The following is a 22,244-nucleotide window of genomic DNA, read 5'->3' on the forward strand; positions in this document are numbered from 1 at the left end:
AGAACCTCTAGTACAATGTTGACTTGCAGTGGTGAAAGCAGGCATTCTTGTCTGGTTTATAATCTTAGGGGGAAAGCTTTCAATTTTCCACCATTAGGTATGAGATTAACTGGATTTTTCACCCGTGCCCTTTATGAGGGTATAGGAAGTTCCCTTCTATTCCTAGTTTGTTGAGTGTTTTTATTATGAAAGGGTGTTGGATTTTGTCAAAGGCTTTTTCTGCCTCAATTGAGATGATCATGTATTTTTTTTCTCCATTCTGTTAATGTGGTATAATATATTACATTGGTAGATTTTTGTATGTCGAACCACTGTAGTGGATTGAATGATATCTCTCCAAAATTCATGCCCACCTGGAACTTCAAAATGTGACCTTATTTGGAAATAGGGCCTATGCAGATATAATTAATTAAGATGAGATCATAAGATGAGGAGTAGGCTAGGCCCTAAATCCAGTGACTGGTGTCCTTATAAGAAGGCCATGTAGAGACACAGATACACATGGAAGGAAAATGGTGATGTGACCATAGAGGCAGAGATTTGAGTGATGCAGCTAGAAGATGAGGAATGCCAAGGATTCCAGCAACCACCAGAAATCAGGAAAGAGACATGGAATAGATTCTTCCCTACAACCTCCAGAAGGAACCAACCCTGCCAACACCTTGATCTCAGACTTCCAGCCTACAGAACTGTGAGAGAATCAATTTGTGGTGTTTTAAGCCCCCGAGTTTGTGGTACTTTTTTTTTTTTTAACAGCAGCCCTAGGAAGCTAATACAATCTCATTACATTCCTGGGATATACCACATTGGGTCATGGTGTGTAATCTCCTTAATATGCTACTGGATTTGGTTTTCTAGCATTTTGTTGAAGATGTTTGCATCTATTTTCATAAGGGATATTGGTCTGTAGTTTTCTTGTGATGTCTTTGTCTAGTTTTGGTATCGGGGCATTACCGGTCTCACGGAATGAATTACGATGTAATCTCTCCTCTTCTATTTTTTGGAAGACCCATCCTCTCTTGCCTGAACTACAGCAGTAGCTCTGTCACTGGACTTCTGCCTCACACCCTGCAATCTAGTCTGCACATTATGACCAGAGTGTGATCTTTTAAAAAATTATATTTACTTTTATTATTATTGTAATTGACAAATAAAATTGTATATGTTTATGATGTACAACATGATATTTGAAATTTGTATATGTTGTGGAATGGCTACATCAAGCTAATTAACACTAACATAACCTCCCATACTTATTTTCTGTGGACACTTAAAATCTATTCTCTTAGTAATTTTTTAGTATACACTACATTGTTGTTGACTACAGTCGCCATGTTGTACAGTGACCTTTGAAGCATACAGCTCTGCACATCCCTCAGAGCCTTGAGGCATTGATATCCAGATTCTGAACGGGGCCTCTAAAGCCCTCCACCCATGGCCCTTTCTGTCCTGTCTCACCACACCTCCCAGGTCCATGTCCCAGCTTCATGAGGCTCTTTTCAGTTCCTTAAACACATCCCAGTGTCATCTCAGAGATATGTTGAAGTCCTAACTCCTAGTACCTGTGAACGTGACCCTATTTCAAAATAGGGTCTTTGCAAATGTAATCAAGTTAAGTTGAGGTCATATTAGCGTGGGCCCTAATCATAAGAAGAAGAGAAGAGACAGACACAGATTGAGTGGAGATGGAGGCAGAGATTAGAGTGATGTGTCTATAAGCTAGGAATGCCTGGGGCTCCCAGAACCAGGGAGAGCCAAGGAAGGATCCTCCCCTGAGGTTTCTGTGGGAGTATAGCCCTGCCAACACTTTGATTTCAGTCTTCAGCCTTCAGATCTGTGAGAGAATACATTTCTGTTGTTTTAAGCCACCCACTCTGTGGTACTTTATTCTGGCAGCCCTAGGAAACTCATACAAGGATATAGGAGGTTTATTAACAGATGAATTTATTGCTTCTTTAGAAATCTATGTCTGGTAGCACTAAAAAGAGTAGAAAAGTTAACTCCAGATAAAGTGATGCGTATCTTTTGTCTTTCACAGGCAAAGGGTGGAGGATATGAAAGTGAAAGTGCTTACCCAAACGCAGAACTCGTGTTCTTGGAGATCCACAACATTCACGTGATGAGAGAGTCGCTACGTAAATTAAAAGAGATAGTGTACCCTTCGATTGATGAGGCACGGTGGCTGTCCAACGTGGATGGGACACATTGGCTGGAATATATAAGGGTAAAGAGGTCCAATATTTCATATGCTTTCCGGTTGACTTCTGTCTATGCCATAAACATCTATATCTCCAAGTGGTTTCTAAATGTTGCAAATAAGTGCCTTTTTGCTATGTGGGTGAGCTTCTATAGTTTCCATAGGCAGCAGCAGGGTCTGTGTAAAGGGCTTTTGTGACATAGTGAAAAGAGGAGGATAGTGCTTCTCTCTTGTCAGGTTTTAAAGAACTTTGTGGCCCTTTAATAAGACCCTATTTACTGAGGTCTTTTTTAGTGTAAGTTTTTTTTTTTTTTCACAAATATGCTAATATTTCCTAGTGATTCTCAATTGATTTCATGGCAGTCTCATTTGGTTTATCGACCAGAACTTCCAAAGTTCTCCGCAGAATTATTTTATGCTGTAGTCAGAGTTAAACATAGCCTGGTCTAATATGCCTTCTTTTCTGAAGATGCTTCTGGCTGGGGCAGTAAGAATTGCTGATAAAATAGAATCTGGGAAAACCTCCGTGGTGGTACATTGCAGTGACGGTTGGGACCGAACAGCCCAGCTCACGTCTCTGGCTATGCTGATGTTGGACAGTTATTACCGGACTATTAAAGGATTTGAAGCTCTCATAGAAAAGGAGTGGATAAGCTTTGGACATAGGTTTGCACTGGTAAGTTCAGACAGTGAAGTTTGTGCTTGACTGTTTGCTCTGTCACATACATGTGCATGTCATGTGTGATGCACAAAAGCGTGCACACACACATGTGCAGGCTTTCTCCTATGTATCAGACCCAAATGGCCATAATAGAATACATGGACCTCAGCATTGTATGTTCCTGGTAAGGAGTTTTGAGGTTTTTTTGTTTTTTTAGTATAGTTTTTTAACATAATTGAAGTAAAATGTACTTAACATAGAATTAACCATTTTAAAATGCTCAATTCAGTGTCTTTTAATGCACTCACAATGCTATATAACCATCACCTCTGTCTAGTCCCGAAACATATTCATCACCCCAAAAGGAAACCCTGTACCCATCAAGCAGTCTCTCCCTATTTCTCCTTCCCCTCTAGCCCCTTACAACCACTAATCTGCTTTCTGTCTCTATGTAATTTTGCCTTTGCTAGGTACCTCATATAAGTCGAATTATATAATATTTCTCCTCCCATGGCTGGATTATTTCACTAAGCATAACATTTTCAAGGTTCATCCATGTTGTAACATATGTCAAATTTTCATTTTTCGTAGCTGAATAGTATTCCCCTGTGTGCATACACCCCATTTTGTTTATCCATTCATCTGTTGATGGACACTTGGGTTGTTTTCACCTTGGGCTATTGTGGACAATACTGCTATGAACATTGGTATACAACTTTTTGCCACAACAAGGCCACAGATTGAGTGGTTTAAACAACAGAAATTTATTTTCTCACAGTTCTGGAGGTTGAAAGTCCAAGATCAAGGTGCCAGCAGGGTTAATTTCTCCTGAGGCCTCCTCTCCTTGGCTTGCAGATGGCCTCCCTCTTGCTCCCTCTTCACAGGGTCTTTCCTCTGTGCATGCACCTCTGGGGTCTTTCTGTGTGTGCATATGTCCTCATCTCATGAGGTCAGATTGAGCTAGGGCCCCTTTAATGGCCTCATTTTAACTTAATCCCCTTTGTAAAGGCCCTATCTCCAAATAGAGTTACATTTCTCAGGTACTGGAAGTTAGAGCTTCAATTTGCAGGGGCACAATTCAGCCTGTAACATCCTGCTTTCAATGTAGGGGGTGGAGAGCCTAAAAGAAGCCCTCCTAGAGGGAGTGAAGGGGTGAGTCCACAGCCTCTGAGCTGCATGCCTTCTGGGAGCTCTTGGGAGACCCCTGGACACCTTCCTTCACCTCTCTTGCCTTGATTTCTTCCTCTCGGAAACAGGGTGTTGCATGGGGGAAATGAGTTTGTACGTGTCTAGTGCTTAGGACAGTGCCTGGCCCATGCTGGGTAACAAACTCCTTTGTTTCTTCCCCATCAGTAAAAGGTGGGCTCAGTAGGGAGGAGGGAGTGTGGAATCTTTCCAGATGTTTGCACCTGGCCAGCTCTGAAGATTCAGAGGCCATTCTCTTCTACCTTTTCTCCGCAAACTGTATGTCCTAGGGGAGAGAAAGCTGGGCAGGGTGCTTTTCCAGAGGGACAGTGGTAAAGGCTGCTTTACCACAGAGCACCGTGGGCACACCCTGATACATGCGCCCCCCCTGACTTGGGGCACATGCATCAGGGCATGCCCATGGTGCTCTGCTCCCACCCCTACTTGCTGATGCCGGGGCTCACCACCATGGCCCCAGTGAGGACATGACCGTAAGAGTCACCATGGCCTCAGTTTACTGAGCACCACTATGTGCCTGGCACTGTTACATGGATCATCTTGTTTAATCCTGATAGGCAGGTACTGTCATTGACGGACAAGGAAACCAAGGTTGCAAGAGTGTGGGTTATCTTCCCAAGATCACACAGCTAATTAGGGTGGACCAGCATTTAAACAGTGATTTCAAGTCTGCAGCCACCTACCTGCTGGGTCCCTGTACTTTCCCTTACCTCAAGTTCTGTGAATGAGCCAATGCCTGCCCTTGCCCACTTGCCTCCATCATCTATGCCATGGACCTTTCTGACTGTTCTTCCCTCTATCCTGCCTCCGTGACCCTCCCCTAGATGGTTCCCATTGGTATGGAAATGTGCTATTATACCCTCAAAACCCTCTTGACCCCACAACCCCCTCCAGCTATCAATTATTTATCTGTTCCTCTTTATGACAGAGCTCTAAACTGTTGTCTGCATTCACTATCATCATTTCCCTCGATCTGGTCTTGGACCCGCTTCAGCCAGGCTTCCTTCTCGCAGTGCCCCCAACAACTGGTCTTGTCACAGTCACCAATGACTGCCACTTTGCCAAGTCCTTCTCTTATTTAGCCCAAGCATTTGATGATGTTGACTCTTCCTTTCTTCCAAACACTTTGTTCATTAGGCTTTTCGGGATCTACAACTTTTTGAATTTGCTCCTAGTTTCAGGTCCTCCCTCATCTCCCCAACCTCTTAATGTTGGAGTGCCCCAGGGTCAGTCCTGGGATCATTTTTCTTCTTTGTGCTTAATCCCTTAGCAATGGCAGCCAGTCCTACGACTTGAAATGCATGCATTTCAAATCTTTTGTCTCCTCTCCATTGCCACTGATGCCTCCTTAATTCAGGCTTCACCAACTCCCTTAGGCAATCTCCTAAGTAGCCTTTCTGTGACCTATTCCCATACAATCTGTCATCCCTACTGCAGCCAGATCTGATGCTGCCACTCCACAGTGTGAATCCCTCAGGGCCTTTCTGTGGCCCATGGGATTTATGGGCAAACTCCTCAGCTTGGCACTCAAAGCCCTTGGTGATCTGGCCCTTATCCACCTCTCCAGCCTCATCTCTTACCTTACTCCCCTTGCCCCATCCTCTAAGGCTCAGCCGTGCCCAGCTACTTATGGCTCCCCTGGTGTCCTCTGCCACATTCCCACTGCTGATAGTAAATTCCTGGCTACCCAGGAAGCAGGTACCTCCCTGTCCTTCAAAGTTTATCTCAAGGGACTTCCTTCGTGACTATGACTTTCCCTCCCCATTCCCTCCTCCACCCCATCCTAGGATGGCTCACTCATTCCTTTATGCCCCCACTGTACCCACTGCACCCTCAGAAACCCTTGGAACACTTCATTGCCCTCATTCTTTACATGTTTTTTTCCTCTTGACTAAACCACAAATGAATTATTCATCGAGCATAAGTACAGTGTCTCATTTGTCTTGGTACCCTAGGTGCCTAGTCAAGGACCTGGCCTTTACCAGACAGCACGAAGATGCCCGAAATTCCAAGGGCCAGGCATGATGCCTTGCACATGCCATAGGAGTTCAATGGCTATTTGTTAAAGAATGGATTCTAAATTGTGAATCATCAGTGCAAAACTGTTCCCTAGGTGCCTTAATTACTGACAAGCAGGTTCTTCAAGTTATTTTACAGAGGGGAAGTACAGAAATAAAGCAACACATGCAGTCACTGTGGAAAACAGTATGACAGTTCCTCAACAAATTAAACGTAGAATTACCACATGATCTAGCAATTCCACTTATGAGTATATATACTCAAAAGAAGTGAAAGCAGCAGCTCTAACGGATATCTGTACATCATTGTTCATGGCAGCAGCATTCACAATAGCCCAAAGGTAGAAGCAACCCAAGTGGCCATCGACGCACGAGTGGATAAACTCACTGTGGTCTGTGTATGCAGTCGTGTGTTGTGTAATGATGAGGATCCATTCTGAGAAATGAGTTGTTAGATGATCTCGTTGCTGTGCGAACATCACGGAGTGCACTTACAGAAACCTAGATGGTACAGCCCTACTGTACGCCTAGGCTATATGTTATAGCCTGTTGTTCCTATGCTACACACTGTACGTCATGTTACTGTACTGAACACTGTAAGCAACTGTAACACAATGGTAAGTATTTCTATATCTCAAGATAGCTAAACAGAGAAGGTACAGGAAAAATACTGTATTCTAGTCTTACGGAATCACCGTTGTAAATGCAGTCTATTATTGACTGAAACGTCATTATGTGGTGAATGGCTGTACAATGGAATATTATTCAGTCTTAAAAAGAAATTCTGACGTGCTACAACATAGATGAACCTTGAAAACATTATGCTCAGAGAAATAAGCCAGCCACAAAAGGGTAAATATTGTATATTTCCACTTATATGAAGAACCTAGAACAATCAAATGCATAGAGGCAGAAAGTAGAATGAATGGTCATTGCCAGGAGCTGTGGGGAGGTGGAACCAGAAGTTAGTCATTAACAGGTGTAAAGTTTCCATTTGGGAAGGTGAAAAAGTTCTGGAGATGGATGGTAGTGATGGTTGCATAATACATGAGTGTGCTTAATGCCATTGAACTGTACACTTGAAAATGGTTAAGTTGGTAAATTTTGTTACGTATATTTCACCATAATTAAATTTTTTAAAAGGCAATACACTGTTAATTTAAGATGCTAATGTTGATTTGGTCATTTTCTTATTTTTGTGTCTTTACAGGTGGCAATTTCACAGATATATTTTGCTCTTTCTATGTGGTGATCATATTGTATCTTCATAATGTCTTTTTTCTTCATCCTTTTGCTTAGTAGATTATTTGAAGCTTCTCTTAGAATGGTCACTCTTTAGCTATCTCTTTACTTGGGGCATTTTCAGTGTTTTTGGCAATCCTGTTTATGTGTTTGAGAATACTGTCTTTTAGCTTTTAGCATGAATCTATTACTTTCTTATCAAAAGGTATGAAATACAATACTGGACTACCTTGAGCAAGGACCTCACTCCATTACCATTCAAGATTGAGACTTTGGGGTTCTTCGAGTCATGTAGAATTGGTTAAAACTCATAGATTGTTAATCATTATTTTGATTGTCAGACTTCCTGACATTTCTGAAAAATGTGAAGAAAAATGTTTTTATACTCATGGAGAAAATGGTATTCATAATGTGCTTTATGAGCTGCAAATTAGTACATACCGTTCACTTGGTGTGGTGGCTGGTCTTGACCCCACCATTTGAACTAAAAAGTTTGCTAGCCAGTTACTTATAATTTCTTGATATAAACTATATTAAAGAGAAGTTATAAAATAGTCAACATGTCAAAATACTATATAGTAAACTGAAATTTTGTTTCCTAAAAGTAATGGAAGTCAATTTAATCCAATGACATTTTTGGGTGCCTATTATATACCAGGAATTCTATGAGGCCTCATGAGATGTGATTCTTGCCACCAGGCAATTTAAAGTGACTTTTGAGAGGACCGTAGCATACATTAAAACGTCTAACCTTTTGCTGCTTTTCAGCGAGTGGGCCACGGTAATGACAACCATGCTGACGCCGACCGCTCTCCTATATTTCTTCAGTTTATTGATTGTGTTTGGCAAATGACAAGACAGGTGAGAGATTTCAAGTGTATTTCTGACCTATGTAGTCTTTGATTTAAATACATCTTTAAGATTAGATAAACTTTCATTGCTGTTTCATTCAAAATGAATGCATATGTGTAAAATATGACCCTTTATGTTATTTACTACAATTTGATTCTAATTCACTTGGCAATATATGCAGAAAATCAGAAACAGTCAATTTCACACCAAGTTACTTGTCTCCGCAATGCTTCTTGTCAATCATCTTGTCTACCAGCTTTGGGAACCAAGGCCCTCCTCCTCAGCAGATTCTGCTTCTATCACTCCAGTTTGTCAGGTTAAGGAAACAGTCTCCTGCTGAGCAGTTAAGCTAAGATGTGGCCAGATGTTAGCAATGAGGATGTGAATGAACTGCTAGTCAATGGGATTAGACCAGGGAATCCAGGGATTTCCACACTCCGCCCCAGGCCACAGCCCCTCCCATGCCAAGGGAAATGAGTATTCAAGAACCAGTGGCGGATAAGAAGCTACTAGCACTTCATCGTTAGCTGGTGCTTAGTTCCCAAACCCCAATGCACAGAGCACCGTAAGCAAGGGAGCCATACATTGATCCCCTTAAAGCAGTCAGGCCTGACAGCTTTAGTTCCAAGTAGTCCATGGGGCCCAGGCTGTTTTTTCCCTCATCTCCAACATCCAAACCTGAGTTTGGGGTCTTACCCTTGTGATACGAGATACTGCCAGGGAAATGGACTTGGAACCAGAAGGAGGGAGGAGGCAAAGGAGAAAGTCGTTTCCCGCAGTGTCTGCTGCCCAGCCTGGCTGAGGGGGTTATGGGGAAAAGAATAAGTTTAGGGGGCTGAGAACCAGGGTCTGGGGCCTCTCCTTCCTAGTAATTTACCAGGAGCTCTGGCTGTGGCTGCTTCTGTCATGGGGAAGGGAACAGAGACCTGCTGGTGATCTGTGGGGATTGTACCAAGAGCCATGATGCTCCTGATTGATCCTCCTCGTAGCCTTATCACAGTCACCCTAGGGCCTTTGTAGAGGACATCTGCCTCCTCACTGCAGAAAGTCTGTGAAATAGCAGTCCTGTTTCCCCACCGTGAGCTACTGTTACTGATGGCAGTGTGTGTGGTGGGGCAGAAAGAACATTGACAACCACCACACTGTCTGTGCCGCCCCCTCTACCTCAGCTGGGCCTGTTCCCCAGCAGCTCTGCCCTGAGGAGGACCTGGAGGGCCCGGAGCCATGGCTGTCCACCTTGAGTGCATACTGTCAGCACCTGGGAACTTTTGGAGCGCCTTCTTCCTGTGGGCCTAGGGAGAGGCTTAGGTGTGTGTAAAAAGTTCCCCGGGTGATTCAGATGTTCAAGTGAGTTTGAAGACCAGTGATCTAGACTGGTGCTCCAAGTGTGGTCCTGGGACCTGCAGCCTCAGCACCCCCTGGGAACTTGTTAGATACGCTAATTTACAGGCCCCATTGCAGGACCTGCTGGTGCTCTCGGTGGGGAGGCCCAGCACTCTGGTTTCACAAGCCCTTGAGGGGATCCTGATGTATGCTGAACTTTGAGATTCAACTTTCAGCATCAGTGTTGCTCTAGACCAACACTGTTCTAACATTAATGAGCAGATGAATCTGGGGTTCTTGTTGAAATGCAGATTCTGATTCAGTGAGTCTGGGGTGAGCCGGAGATGTTGCATTTCTGACAAGCTCCCAGGTGATGCTGCTGGTTCACAGACCACACTTTGAGTGCCAAGGGGTCTAGACAGCACAGACTACCTTCAGAAATAAGAATCAAAGGGAGGGGGGTTCTGAGTAGCCAAAGTAGGTTCCGCAGAGTCCTCAGGCCCTCGCTCAGAACTTATACTTACTTTTAGACCCAGCTTTAAGAAACTGATTGTGGTCTCACACTATCTGATTGCCAGGTCACAGCTGATTAAACGCAGCCAGTTAGAGAGCTGGCCCGGGTCAGAGGGCGTGGTCCTAGAGGTAGGCATGGCAGCGGTTCAAGTGAAAGTTAACAGCAAACATATACTCAAAAGGCATGGAGGCTGGCCAGAAGCCTTACTGTTTTATAGTGCCATGCACTATTGCCATTTGTATTGACGTTACACCAATAACACAATTAAATGATTGTTACATTCAGGTTATTAAGACAAGAAAGTATGGGATACATGTTAGAAAAATTGCATAAAAAGGTCGAACACAAAAAATAATTCCAGTGCTTCTAAAGGGATAAGCATCATTTTTGAAGATGCAAAACAGCTTTATCTCTCCAAAATGCCCAGATTAAATGTGTGTATTTTTTAACATCTTCAAACTGACTTCCATTCTTCATTTTGCTTAGTGCCTATTTTTATGTCAAAGGTATGTCATTTTTGTACCGTTTATTGCATTTTAAGAAAAAAAAGGAGTTTGAATTAGAACATTTCAGATGTCGCTCACAGCTCTAAGATTCTGTCCATGAAATGTGTGTATAATTTCTTTTAAAATAACATTGTTAATGCTTTAGAAGCAGAGACATTAATGATCAGTCTTTAATTATCAGTTAAGTGAATGAGATAAGTAGTGGGCTAGTAAAAGATTCATTCATGTAAAAGATTATTTTTAGGTTGCCTACTGCTAAATTGAGTAAACTAAGTCAGTGTAAAGTTGTCAGAAATATCAGAATAAAATGAACTAGTTAGTATGTAGACAAACTGATAGGAAGGGAAAAAATAAATGAAGGAATATTTTGAGAAAAGTCCCAAAGACATTCTATCATATCCATAGTTTAACAGAATCTTTACCCTTTGAGATAGGTTTAATAGTCATTGATATTTTTGTTCTGCAAGAGTTGTAGAATTTTATTATAGATTACTGTAGATTTTTGGGGACTATACTTTTTAGGGAAATGGTACAGTTTCCAGGAGAAGAGGCCAAAACAAACTATGAACTGCAGAGACTTAGTCTTTTATTTTTATTACTCTAGCTGCTACTGTTTTCCCCCTGAGCTGTTTTCTGAGTTGAGTTTAATGCCATGATGCCCTTTGAAAGTGTGAATGGCAGTCTTGACCCACCATCAGTATGTGGAGTCTTTGTTTTCCAGTGCTGATGGGCGTGGACTGAGCCCTGCCCACTTTGACCCTCCCATATCAGGTACCCAGTTGGCCAGAATAAGGCTTGTAGTCAGTGGCACTAGAACACACCCACACAAGCGCCCAGATCTAGAATGCAGGTTTAGGGGCTAGGAATAGAGACTGATTGTCTTAGTCTGTTTGGGATGCTAGAGCAAAATACCATAAACTGGGTGGTTCATAAACAACAGAAATTTATTTCTCATAGTTCTGGAGGTTGAGAAGTCCAAGGTCGAGGTACCAGCAGATTTGGTGTCTGGTGAGGGCTAACTTCCTGGTTCACAGGTGGCTGTCTTGTCACTGTGTCTTCATATGGCAGAAGGGACAGGGGAGCTCTCTTGGGCCTCTTTTATAAGGCCACTAATCCCATTCATGAGGCCTCTACCTTCATGACCTAATTACCTCCCAAAGGCACCACCTCCTAATACCATCACCTTGGGGGTTAGGATTTTAACATATGAATTTTGGAGGGACACAGTTAGTTCATAGCACTCATGACTTATAAAATATGTCAATAAATTGCTGTCTTGTTAGTAAATGTTTGTTTTTAAACGTTTGAAAATATAGGACAAAACCCTAGGTCTTTCATTCCTATTCTTGATTTAATAAAGCTTCAATATACATAAATGTTATATATCTGCTTAAAATTCATAAATTCTGTGTTGCCAATAATTTATGAATAGGGCATAACTAAGCATAGAAAAATGCTGGGAAATGCAGACATAGTGTGCTTGGCCTTTTAAAAGATAGCCATTTGGAATGTGAGGCCACTGTGGGAGTTGCAAAGGGCAATCTTAAAGGCTCCAGGAGAGGATTAACCAGTACCTGTCATTAGCATTTCAGCCAGAGATGTTACACCATTGACTTAGTTCATCTAAGAACAAGAATGCTAGTAAGAACCACCACCAGAGCTAGTTTCCAGGGCTTTCTGAAAGTGATATTCTGATGGGGCTCCTTAGAACAGAGTTGTGTGCCTCTGTGAGAGTAATCCTTAAGACGGGGAGGGAGGCAAATCTTAATCCAATGTATCTGAGCAGAATTCCTTAAGTTAGCCTGGTGAGGAAAAGAACAATTTCAGGTAGAGTTTGGACAGCCCTGGGCTGACCATTGTTTCTCATTGAAAAGTCTGTTGCCAGTCTTTAAAGTAGTAAAGCTAAGTTAAAAAATAAACTTGTCTGTCAGTAATAATCCACATTGTCACTCAAGAGATGTCAGGATTAGTCATGACAGTGTACACACATCACTCTGATATAAGTCTGTAAAGTAAACTGACCTACATAAAAACATGCTGGGTAGTTGTATTTGGTTTTGTTCTAATTGGTTTTGCTTCATTTAGTAGGTGATGAATATTTCACTATGTTTTTATTTTTATTTATTTATTTATTTTGAGACAGAGTCTCACTCTTTTTCCCGGGCTAGAGTGAGTGCCGTGGCGTCAGCCTAGCTCACAGCAACCTCAAACTCCTGGGCTCAAGCAATCCTCCTAGCTGGGACTACAGGCATGTGCCACCATGCCCGGCTAATTTTTTTTTTCTATGTATTTTTAGTTGTCCAGTTAATGTCTTTCTATTTTTAGTAGAGATGGGGTCTCGCTCTTGCTCAGGCTGGTTTCGAACTCCTGAGCTCAAACAATCTGCCCGCCTCGGCCTCCCAGAGAGCTAGGATTACAGGTGTGAGCCACCGTGCCCGGCCTTCACTATGTTTTTAAATTAGAATTCTGGCATATGGTAGGCTCTCAGTACATGCCTGCTGCTAGGATCATCATTATCATTTCCAGATCATCTCATGGCTACTACATGCCAGCTACTGGCTAGAATCTGCTGGCAATGGTGATAGTTTTCATTGGAATTCTGCAAAACCCCACTAAGAATTACCTAAAAGAATAGAGACGATTGTGTGGTTTTTCTTCCTCTGTTAATATGATGAATTACAGTAATTGATTTTTTTATAACATCAACTTTCAAATGTTAAGCCAGCCTTGCATTCCTGAAGTAAGCCCCACTTGGTCTTGTCATATTACTCTTTTTATGTATTGCTGGGTTCAATTTGCTTATGTACGTTGGTAAAGATTAGAGGATGTATGTTCATGGAGTTGTGTTTGTGGGAAGGTCTTAGTTAGCAGTTTCTTTAGTAGATGCAGAGCTATTCGAATTTTCTGTTTCTTCTTGCGTTATTTTAGGTATATACTATGGCTGGGATCCACCCTCTGCCCAGCTCTGTGGTGTGGAATATGCCTGCAGGTGGGAGCTGGACAATAGTAGGGCTCCCCTCAGTTTCCCTTCTCTCAGGGTCACAGTCCTGTGCTCCATCTTCTTTTCAATCTTTGTTCCAATTTGCAGTTTAGCTGTCTTTCACAAAAAGTAGTATTACTTTGTTTTAGAAATTGGACTTTAAGACTAAATCTTATTTTTCTCTCCATTTAAGTTTCCTTCAGCATTTGAGTTTAACGAACTATTCTTGATTACAATTTTGGATCACCTTTATAGCTGTCTCTTTGGGACCTTTTTGTGCAACTGTGAACAACAGCGATACAAAGAGGTAAGTATGTGGTGTTCTCGTCTGTTGCTTGCCCTGTTCTGAGGCCTCTCTCCCAGGAAGTGCCACTGCAACAGAAGGACTGAGTGGAGGGAGGATGTGGGCTCCGGCCCTGGTGGGTATAAGGCAGGTTGCACTAGGTACGCTTCCTGGGCTCTGGCAGCCCCACCACATATGTCTAAGACAAGCCCCTTACTTCATAGATATGGGAGGCTGGGACCCAGAGAGCCCAGGGCTCTCTAAGGAGTAGGGTCAGTGCTAGACCCTGGACCTCCTGCCTCCGAGTTCATGTACTTTCCATTGCACTGACTCCAAAATAGTATAAATCTGCTTTTCATTCTCTGTGGTGTTGGGCAGAATCATACTTGAAGAACTTAAAAAATAAAGTGTAGCCAAAAGCCTCACTTTAGGTAGCAAGCTAAACTTTTTTGTCTGTGGAGCTGGTTTAAAAAAAAAAAATAGCTGCCAAGCTTCTCAGAGATACATTTCACCTCTTCTTCCTTTACTCCTCAGTTAGGGATAAAACAAAGAAATGCTCAAAAATGAGAAGATATTGGTAAAAGGCAGCTTAGAGAATATCGTCCAGCTAATCCAAAGGGACTGCTGCCTATGAGCTAAGTGTGTTAGAACATTACAGAATTCAGGGGAAAACAGTCCATCAGCAACGCCCACCTCCCTCCCTCGCAGCAGCCTCCCCACAGTTGACCCCTCCCTCATCCTGTGACCCTACTTCCTGTGCCTCTGCCCTACCTCACTCACTGGCCTCCCCCGCTCAGTCTCTGGCTGGATGCCGTTTTAACCAGTCTCTAAAGTTGTAGTCACTTGGGCCCAGTCCCTGGTCGTCTTCTCACGCTGAGCACTGTTCTCTCTCTGTAGGTGACTTTGTCTAGCCTCAGGGATCTAAATGCCACTTTCCTGCTCCTCTCCTGGTCTTTTGCTTCTCAGTAAATGACACCACTGGCCATCTAGATGTCGAGGCCAGATGCACAGGAATCATCTTCAATCCCTCCTTCACCCTCACTGCAGTTGTCTATCGGCCAACACTGCTGGCCCTGCCCCCACAAATAGTTCTTAATCTGGCCACTTAACTGCTTTACAGCTAGCTACAAGCCTAGCTCAAGCCTCTATTGTCTCGCATCTGAACTAAGGCAGCAGCCCATGGACAGGCTTCAGTAGTCCATTCTAGACAGAGCAACCAGAGCAAGCATTCACTAACTTAAATCTGATCATGTGCCTCTCCCCTGCTTCCCACTGCAGCGAAGATCAAATCCATACTCCTGCAGGTGCAGTGTGATGGGGCCCTGTTAACTTCTTAATAAAAAGAAAAACTTGTTTAAAAGAGTGAATTTTATGGTATGTGAAATATATTGCAATAAAACTGTTTAAAACAAAACCAGCAACACAAGAATGAAGTCTATATATAGAATTTAAACTACGGTTTTATCTTGAGGTTTTTTTTTGAGGGGGGCACAAAACTTACTATCCTTAAAAATCACCTCTCTTGTGATATAATTTACAGAGCATAATATTCACCCATTTAAAGTGTACAGTTTAGCAGTTTTAGTACATTTACATATTGTGTAACCATCACTAATATCTAATTTCATAAAATTATCACCCCAAAAAGAAATGCCTACCCATTAGCAGTCACTTCCTATCCCCTCTACTCCCAGCCCCTGGCAACCACCAGTCTACTTTCCATCTCGATGGATTTGCCTATTCTGGACATTTCATAGGAATGGAATCACACAATAGTAGGCTTATCACTGTCTTCCTTCATTTAGCATGTTCTCAGAGGTCATCCATGTAACAGTAATTCTTTCCATTTTATGGCTGAACAATATTCCATTTTATGAGTAGACTACATTTTGTTTATCCATTCATCAGTTGATGATAGAAATTTGGGTTGTTTTTACTTTTTGGCTGTTATGAATAATGCTGCTTGCTATATCCACTCGTGTACAAGCTTTTGTGTGGACATGTGCTTTCATTTCTCTTGGGGGCATATACCTAGGGATGGAATTGCTGGGTCATACGGTAACTCTGTTTAATGTTTTGAGGAACTGCCAAACTGTGTTCCAGAGTAGTTGCACCATTTTACATTCCCACCAGCAGTGTCTGAGGCTTCCAATTTCTCCACATTTCACTAACACTTACTTTCCTTTTTTAAAAAAATTATAGCCATCCTAGTGGATGGAAGGTGGTATCTTGTGGTTTTGATTTGCATTTCCCTAATGACTAATGATGTCAAGCATCTTTTGATGTGCTTATTGGCCATTTGCGTATCTTCTGTGGAGAAATGTCTACTCAGAACCTTTGTCCATTTTTTCTTTTGCCCGGGCTAGAGTGAGTACCGTGGCGTCAGCCTAGCTCACAGCAACCTCAAACTCCTGGGCTCAAGCGATCCTCCTGCCTCAGCCTCCTGAGTAGCTGGGACTACAGGCATGCACCACCATGCCCGGCTAATCTTTTCTATATATTTTTAGTTGTCTGATTAATTTCTTTCTATTTTTAGTAGAGACGGGGTCTCGCTCTTGCTCAGGCTGGTTTCGAACTCCTGAGCTCAAACAATCCGCCTGCCTCGGCCTCCCAGAGTGCTAGGATTACAGGCGTGAGCCACTGCACCCGGCCCCTTTGTCCATTTTTAAATTGGGTTATCTTTTATTATTATTGTAAGAGTTCCTTATACATTTTTATATATACAAGTCCCTTATATATGATTTGCAAAAATTTTCTCCCATTCTGTGGATTTTTTTACTTTTTTGATGGTATCCTTTTTTAAAGCACTAAAGTTTTAAACTTTGATAAAGTCCAATTTATCTATTTTTTTCTTGCTTGTGCTTTAGGTATCATATCTAAGAAACCATTGCTTAACCCAAGATTATGAAGATTTCCTCCTATGTTTTCCTCTAAGAGTTTTACATTAATAGTTAAACGTTTTTATATTTAGGTCTGTGACCCATTTTAAGTTAATGGGTTAAGTTATATATAGCGTGAATTAAAGATCCAACTTCATTCTTGTGTGTGTTGGCTATCTAGTTGTCCCAGTGTCATTTGTTGGAAAGAATATCTTTCTCCCATTGAATTTTCTTGCCACCTTTGTCGAAACTCAGTTGACCATAATGTGAGAGAGTTCATTTCCGTACTCTCTATTCTATCTATCTATGTGTCTGTCCTTATGCCAGCAACACCAGTATTGATTACCGTAGCTTTGTAGTAAGTTTTGAAAATAAGGAAGTGTAAGTCCCCCTACTTTGTTCTTTTTCAAGATTATTTTGGTTACTCTGGACCCCTTGAATTATTATTGTTGCCGTTTCTCTTATACAATATATAAAAAATGAAATGGTCCTAATTGAATGTTCCTGCATTTAGCTACCTTGTGGGAAGTGAGCAGCAGGACGGTAGAAAATTCTCCTGGTCTCGCCATTTTCTTATTTGACTTTGCCATTGTGTTTGTTCTATTGTTTAATGTTTACCTGCCCCACCATTCCTGCAGATTTGAGTGTTTTCACTCAAATGAGCAATCCAAGTAGTTACAGAGTATAATTCAATGACATGCTTCTCTATATAGAGCTGCTCCAGCCTGCCACCATGGCACATTTTTCTCCAGATAATGATGATTTTCCATTGCGAGTAATCTTAACTGTAAATTTTACCCATGTTCCTCAATATTAAAAGTCACAAAAGCAAACTTTACACCAGAATTAAAAAAATATGATTGATGGGCACTATCATCCTGTGATTGTTAGAAAGTTCTCATTCTGCCTTCCCATAGACACTGTTGCCAGATGCTACCTAACTTCAGCAATACCTTTTTCCAGGAGACCAAGCAGTATGTGTTTCCCATGTTGTCCCGGCATGAGACCATGACTGGTGGGGAGATGGGGGTAGGGCTTAGTAAATGTTGGTGAATTTTCCAGCATTTGAATTCACTTCATTAGTCCAGTCATTTTCTCCATGTTATACTAATTCTTGAGGATATGAAGAAAAGTTTATTTCATTATATTTCTTTTTTGTTTTTCAGGATATATGTACAAAGACTATATCTTTATGGTCATATATCAATAGCCAGCTAGATGAATTCTCCAATCCTTTCTTTGTGAATTATGAAAACCATGTGTTATATCCTGTTGCTAGTCTGAGTCATTTGGAATTGTGGGTAAACTATTACGTACGATGGAATCCACGGATGAGACCTCAGGTATCTTTTTTTCTTCTTTTTAAGAGCATGTCTATCTTTCCACTGTCCACATGTGACCTCACTTAGCACTCACAACAATCCCATGATCAGAGGGTGAAGGGAAGGTTCAGGGAAGCCGTAAGTTGCCCAAGCTCTTGCTGCCTGGTGTGTGCAGCCGTGGAAGGATGGCCCCGAGCAGGGCCCAATCCCCTCACTGGCAGTGAGTCACCACCTGATCTGGGGCAAGGTCCTAATTGTCACTGAGACGTCACACGCTCGCCGAACATGAAATGGATCCATACCAAGTGCCTGGCACAGTGGTAGGTGGATGGTCTAGCGTTTTGCCTTCTCCCTATACTGTGCTACAAAGGAGGGAGAACTGAGAAATCCACGGGCCACAGCTTTTTGTCCTCAACAGAAGCAGCATGTAGCACATACAGCCCAGGTGCTAGGCACACAGTGTGCTGGGGAGCAGACTGGGCCTCGGTGGTGGTGGCTAGAGAGGCAGGTGTAGTTTGGACTTCATCCCGGGGATTGTGGGAACCACCCAGGGTCTACATGACAGGGCCAGGTATAAGAACCAAAGCCTGCACCCACCTTCCAGCAGCTTCCTCCTCACTCCGGCAGCACTGTGGTGGGTGGTAATGGGCAGTACAGTGCAGACTGGCAGAGATCAGCAGGCAGGCTGGTGTGGCTGGGCAGTGACAGGGGACAGGGAGCCGGGTGGGGTGTAATCCTGCTGGGCCTCTTCTCTGAGGTGGTGGTGGTGGCAGGGTGGCTGCCGAGAGAGGGTCACCCTGGGCATCTGTCAGAGCGTGGCTGGGTGGACAGGAGGGCCCAGTGGGCCTCCTGTTTCCTTTGGGACCCTATGGGATTGTGTCTCACGCATGCTGGCACCCATGGGGCAAACACAACTGGCCCTTAGCTGGGAACTTCCTCTAATACAATCCTGCATTTAAGCCTCAGTTTTCCATTCCTTCAGGCATGCCCTTGATTTATTGCAAATGAAAATATGAAAAAAGACGACACAAAAAGCTGCGTGAGGGTATGATAGTGGTGCATTTGAGTAGCCTTGTGAGCACGTAAGATCGTGTATTCCCCTGCACGTCAGTGATGGGAGCTTGATTGCAAAGTGGTCCCTTATCTGATTGGAATCAAGTGATCCCACAGACAGAGGAAAATACCAGATAGGTCCTAAGGGTAAGAGGGGAGCTGGTGCCCACCTCCCAGCCTTTGCTGTCAGACCCCAGTGCTGTCCTCCCCAAGTGCAGCGTTTGTTCCTAGCTCCTTGGTGCTGGCTGCCATGCACCCTTATGTTGGAGGTCCCTGGCTACCCTCTCTCAGTGTCTCTCCTCTTTCCATCCCTCCGGGAAGGCTGGTCAGCAGTGGCACCCGTGATGGTGCAGCTCAGTGTTTGAGGGAGTGGAGGCAGACTGGGGCCGACGGCAGAGGGCTTTGAGGCCAAGGTCAGGAGGAAGAAGCCACTACTGGAGGGTGTTAAGTGGTGAGTCACATGGCCTTGGAGAGCTCCATGAGGAAGAAGCTGGGTCCTGGGGCTCTGGGCCTCAGTAGGTGCCAAGGAGGATAGTATGTTACCTGAGTAAGCTGGGTGCTATGACCATAAAATAATGGGGCTCAAGGAAAACCCTTCTCGTTTCTTTAACTAACCCCGCCCCTCAGTGGGGTCGAGAGAAGCACACTGGGGTGGGGCCAGCTCTCCTGCCTCTGGCGCTGCCCACCCCCGGGGCTTCACTTGATGAAAACACACAGAAGTTGTAGAAAATGCTGGTTTAACAGAAGTATTTTCAGGCAGCAGAGCTATTTACAAAAAATGCAAAAATACAGAGATTAGAGAGGCTGGGACAGGGTCAACATATAAACAAACATCTGACACAGCCTGCACCTGGCCCCCTCCATGGATTGTGGTGTGTGGTCTACCTGAGCCTGTGTCCTGAACAACTGAGGCCAGGGGAGGGGAGCAGAGGGTGAGACAAGCCCCCATGGCATCCTTTGCGGCCCTGCAATATCGTGGGGACAGGGTCACTGTACACTGGGCAAGAAGCCAGTCCGTGACACCGAGGTGCTGTGGTGGTGAAACATGAAGCCAGCTCTGCTGATGTGGAAACGCTGTGGTAAGAACGACCCGTTAACTAGCTTTGTCCATGCTCGCCGCAGATGCCAATCCACCAGAATCTCAAGGAGCTGCTGGCCGTCAGGGCAGAGCTGCAGAAGCGGGTAGAGGACCTGCAGCGGGAGGTGGCCACACGTGCCGTCTCATCCTCGTCCGAGCGGGGCTCCTCGCCTTCCCACTCAGCCACTCCTGTCCACACCTCAGTCTGACGGGCAAGGCTAGCCATCTCGGGCCATCCTGCTGCTCCACTGTCTCTTGGTGGCTCAGGAAAGGGACCTGGTACTAGCTGTTATGGCTGTAGCTTGTGATCTTGTGTTTTAGGATTAGGCCCAGGGACCATTTGTGTGGCTGGGTGACGGCACCCACTGTTGGCAAGTGCTTGTTGTTTTGTGAACAGCCTGTTACCCTCCTGTCAGTGGTTTCACCAGAGACATCTGTCACACCCACTGTGTGAAGTGACTTCCTATCATCCAGGCAGCTTGGGAGAAACCAGAGGAGTGAATGGAACGCAGTACTTAAGTCTCATGCCATTTCTTTCCAAGTTACATCCTTCATTGAAAACCGACACCATTCACTTAAAGACCACAACGCCAGCCACATGGCTTCCTTCAGGTCGTTGCCACAATGTGGAAACTGTTCTTAAATGAAATATTTGGGGGAGAAGACAAACCATTGCCATCTATTGTGCGGTTCTCTTCGTGCAAGGGGTCCTCCTGTGACAATTACTGTTGTGTACATATAAGGTATTTTTAAAAAAGAGAAACATGCCTTTATTTTCCTATGTCCTTTTTTTACGTTTAGTCACCTGAGGAGGAGGTATCAGCATAACTGGACTGTGTGACAAATTGTTTTCCACTAAACCTCATGCTAATTTTGACGTGGTACATTTGAAATGGTTTGAATTCAGTCGCTTCGACAATGTGTCACGTCCTCACCTGACCCTGGTACTGGCCTCCTGAGGCGGCTCGGTGCATTGCTGGGGAGGGCGAGCACCTGGATTCCCCGGCTCTGCTTAGGGGAAGCTGTGCCCAGGTGCTGGCCACCTGGCTGTCACTCCTGGGCCGTCGGACCGTGCTTCCCCCTCTTTACAGATGCCGGCTTCTTGTGTCAAGCAATTCTGCCTTTCCCCATTCTATGCCTGTATGAAATAATCTCTGATTTTATCCTGTGGCTGCCTGTCAACGTTTGAAAGCAACCACTGCATCGTGGCTTCGGTTTGGAAAAGCATAGCACGCACTTCCAGTGGTTGTTCCCTTCTCAGAGCCAACCGCAGCCTCTCCTCCCGCTTTTGCACCTTCACTTAGTGACTTTGAGCTCTATGATACCATCAGTCCTCACAGGAATTAGTTTACCGTCAGCTGGTCCCATCTGCTAGGGCACTAGAGCCCTTAGCTCCTCTGTGTGACGTGCCACAGTGAATAGTGCAAGTTTGGGTCGGCACGAGCAGGCCGCACTCCTTCCCTTGAGCTGTGCCCATTGCCGCAGCTCACCGGGACCCCGCCAGCCTGAGGCTCACCTTTCAAGCCAGAGGCGGCCTCAGAAGCTCAGAGGGCAACCCCGAGTACACCTGCATCACAGCGTTAGCTGGTTGGTTTCAAATTACTGGATTCCATGCAAAGTCCCATGTATTGACCTTATTTTTGAAAATATATTAAATGTTTTTATGGTCAAATACATATAGATTTTTTTTTTTTTTACATTTGAAACCTTCTGATTCTTATAGAAAAAAATTCTTATCCTTTTGTAAGATACCAGAAAAATTTCTTCAATGTGATTTGATAACCTAAAGTCAATTCTCCATTTTTATCATCTGGGGAATTTGTTTCTAAATCATAGTGCAATCACTATTAGCTTTTATGTCCCCAACATATCTGAAAGTAGATGATAAACTGGATATTTTCACTGATAGATTTTTTTTAAAAAATGAAGACATTTCCCATTTTCTTCCCAGAAGTAGCGTTTAACTCCCCAGCCAACTAGGACTATTAAACGTAGTGTGGACTGAGCGATGCCATGACAGAGCCAGAGAAGCCAAGTTGGGAGAACCTGGCACCCAGACTGGGCCATGAGCCCTCACCAGGTGGGGGTGGCTTTGCCAGCGGGATCCCTGGAGACTCCCATTCAATTTTAAAG

General features: G+C 43.8%; 1 protein-coding gene across 4 annotated transcripts in view; it reads left to right on the forward strand.

The window, feature by feature from the left end:
• The window catches only part of MTMR1 (myotubularin related protein 1), a 63,203-nt gene extending 41,421 nt beyond the window's left edge, over positions 1-21,782 (forward strand). The window contains exons 10-15 of one of the 4 annotated variants that reach the window (XM_012658368.1): positions 2,039-2,224; positions 2,667-2,873; positions 8,090-8,182; positions 13,690-13,803; positions 17,825-18,001; positions 20,156-21,782. In XM_012658368.1, the coding sequence (XP_012513822.1) occupies positions 2,039-2,224; positions 2,667-2,873; positions 8,090-8,182; positions 13,690-13,803; positions 17,825-18,001; positions 20,156-20,320 (942 nt within the window). In that variant the 3' untranslated portion in view covers positions 20,321-21,782. Of the gene's footprint in view, positions 1-934; positions 1,175-2,038; positions 2,225-2,666; positions 2,874-8,089; positions 8,183-13,689; positions 13,804-17,824; positions 18,002-20,155 lie in introns of those variants that run through there. The other 3 variants (XM_012658369.1, XM_012658370.1, XM_012658371.1) reach the window with 3 other exon arrangements.
• Positions 21,783-22,244: the final 462 nt, after the last annotated feature.

The sequence above is a fragment of the Propithecus coquereli genome, unplaced genomic scaffold, assembly GCF_000956105.1.
Source record: "Propithecus coquereli isolate 6110/MARCELLA unplaced genomic scaffold, Pcoq_1.0 Scaffold583, whole genome shotgun sequence".
Classification (NCBI taxonomy): domain Eukaryota; kingdom Metazoa; phylum Chordata; class Mammalia; order Primates; family Indriidae; genus Propithecus; species Propithecus coquereli.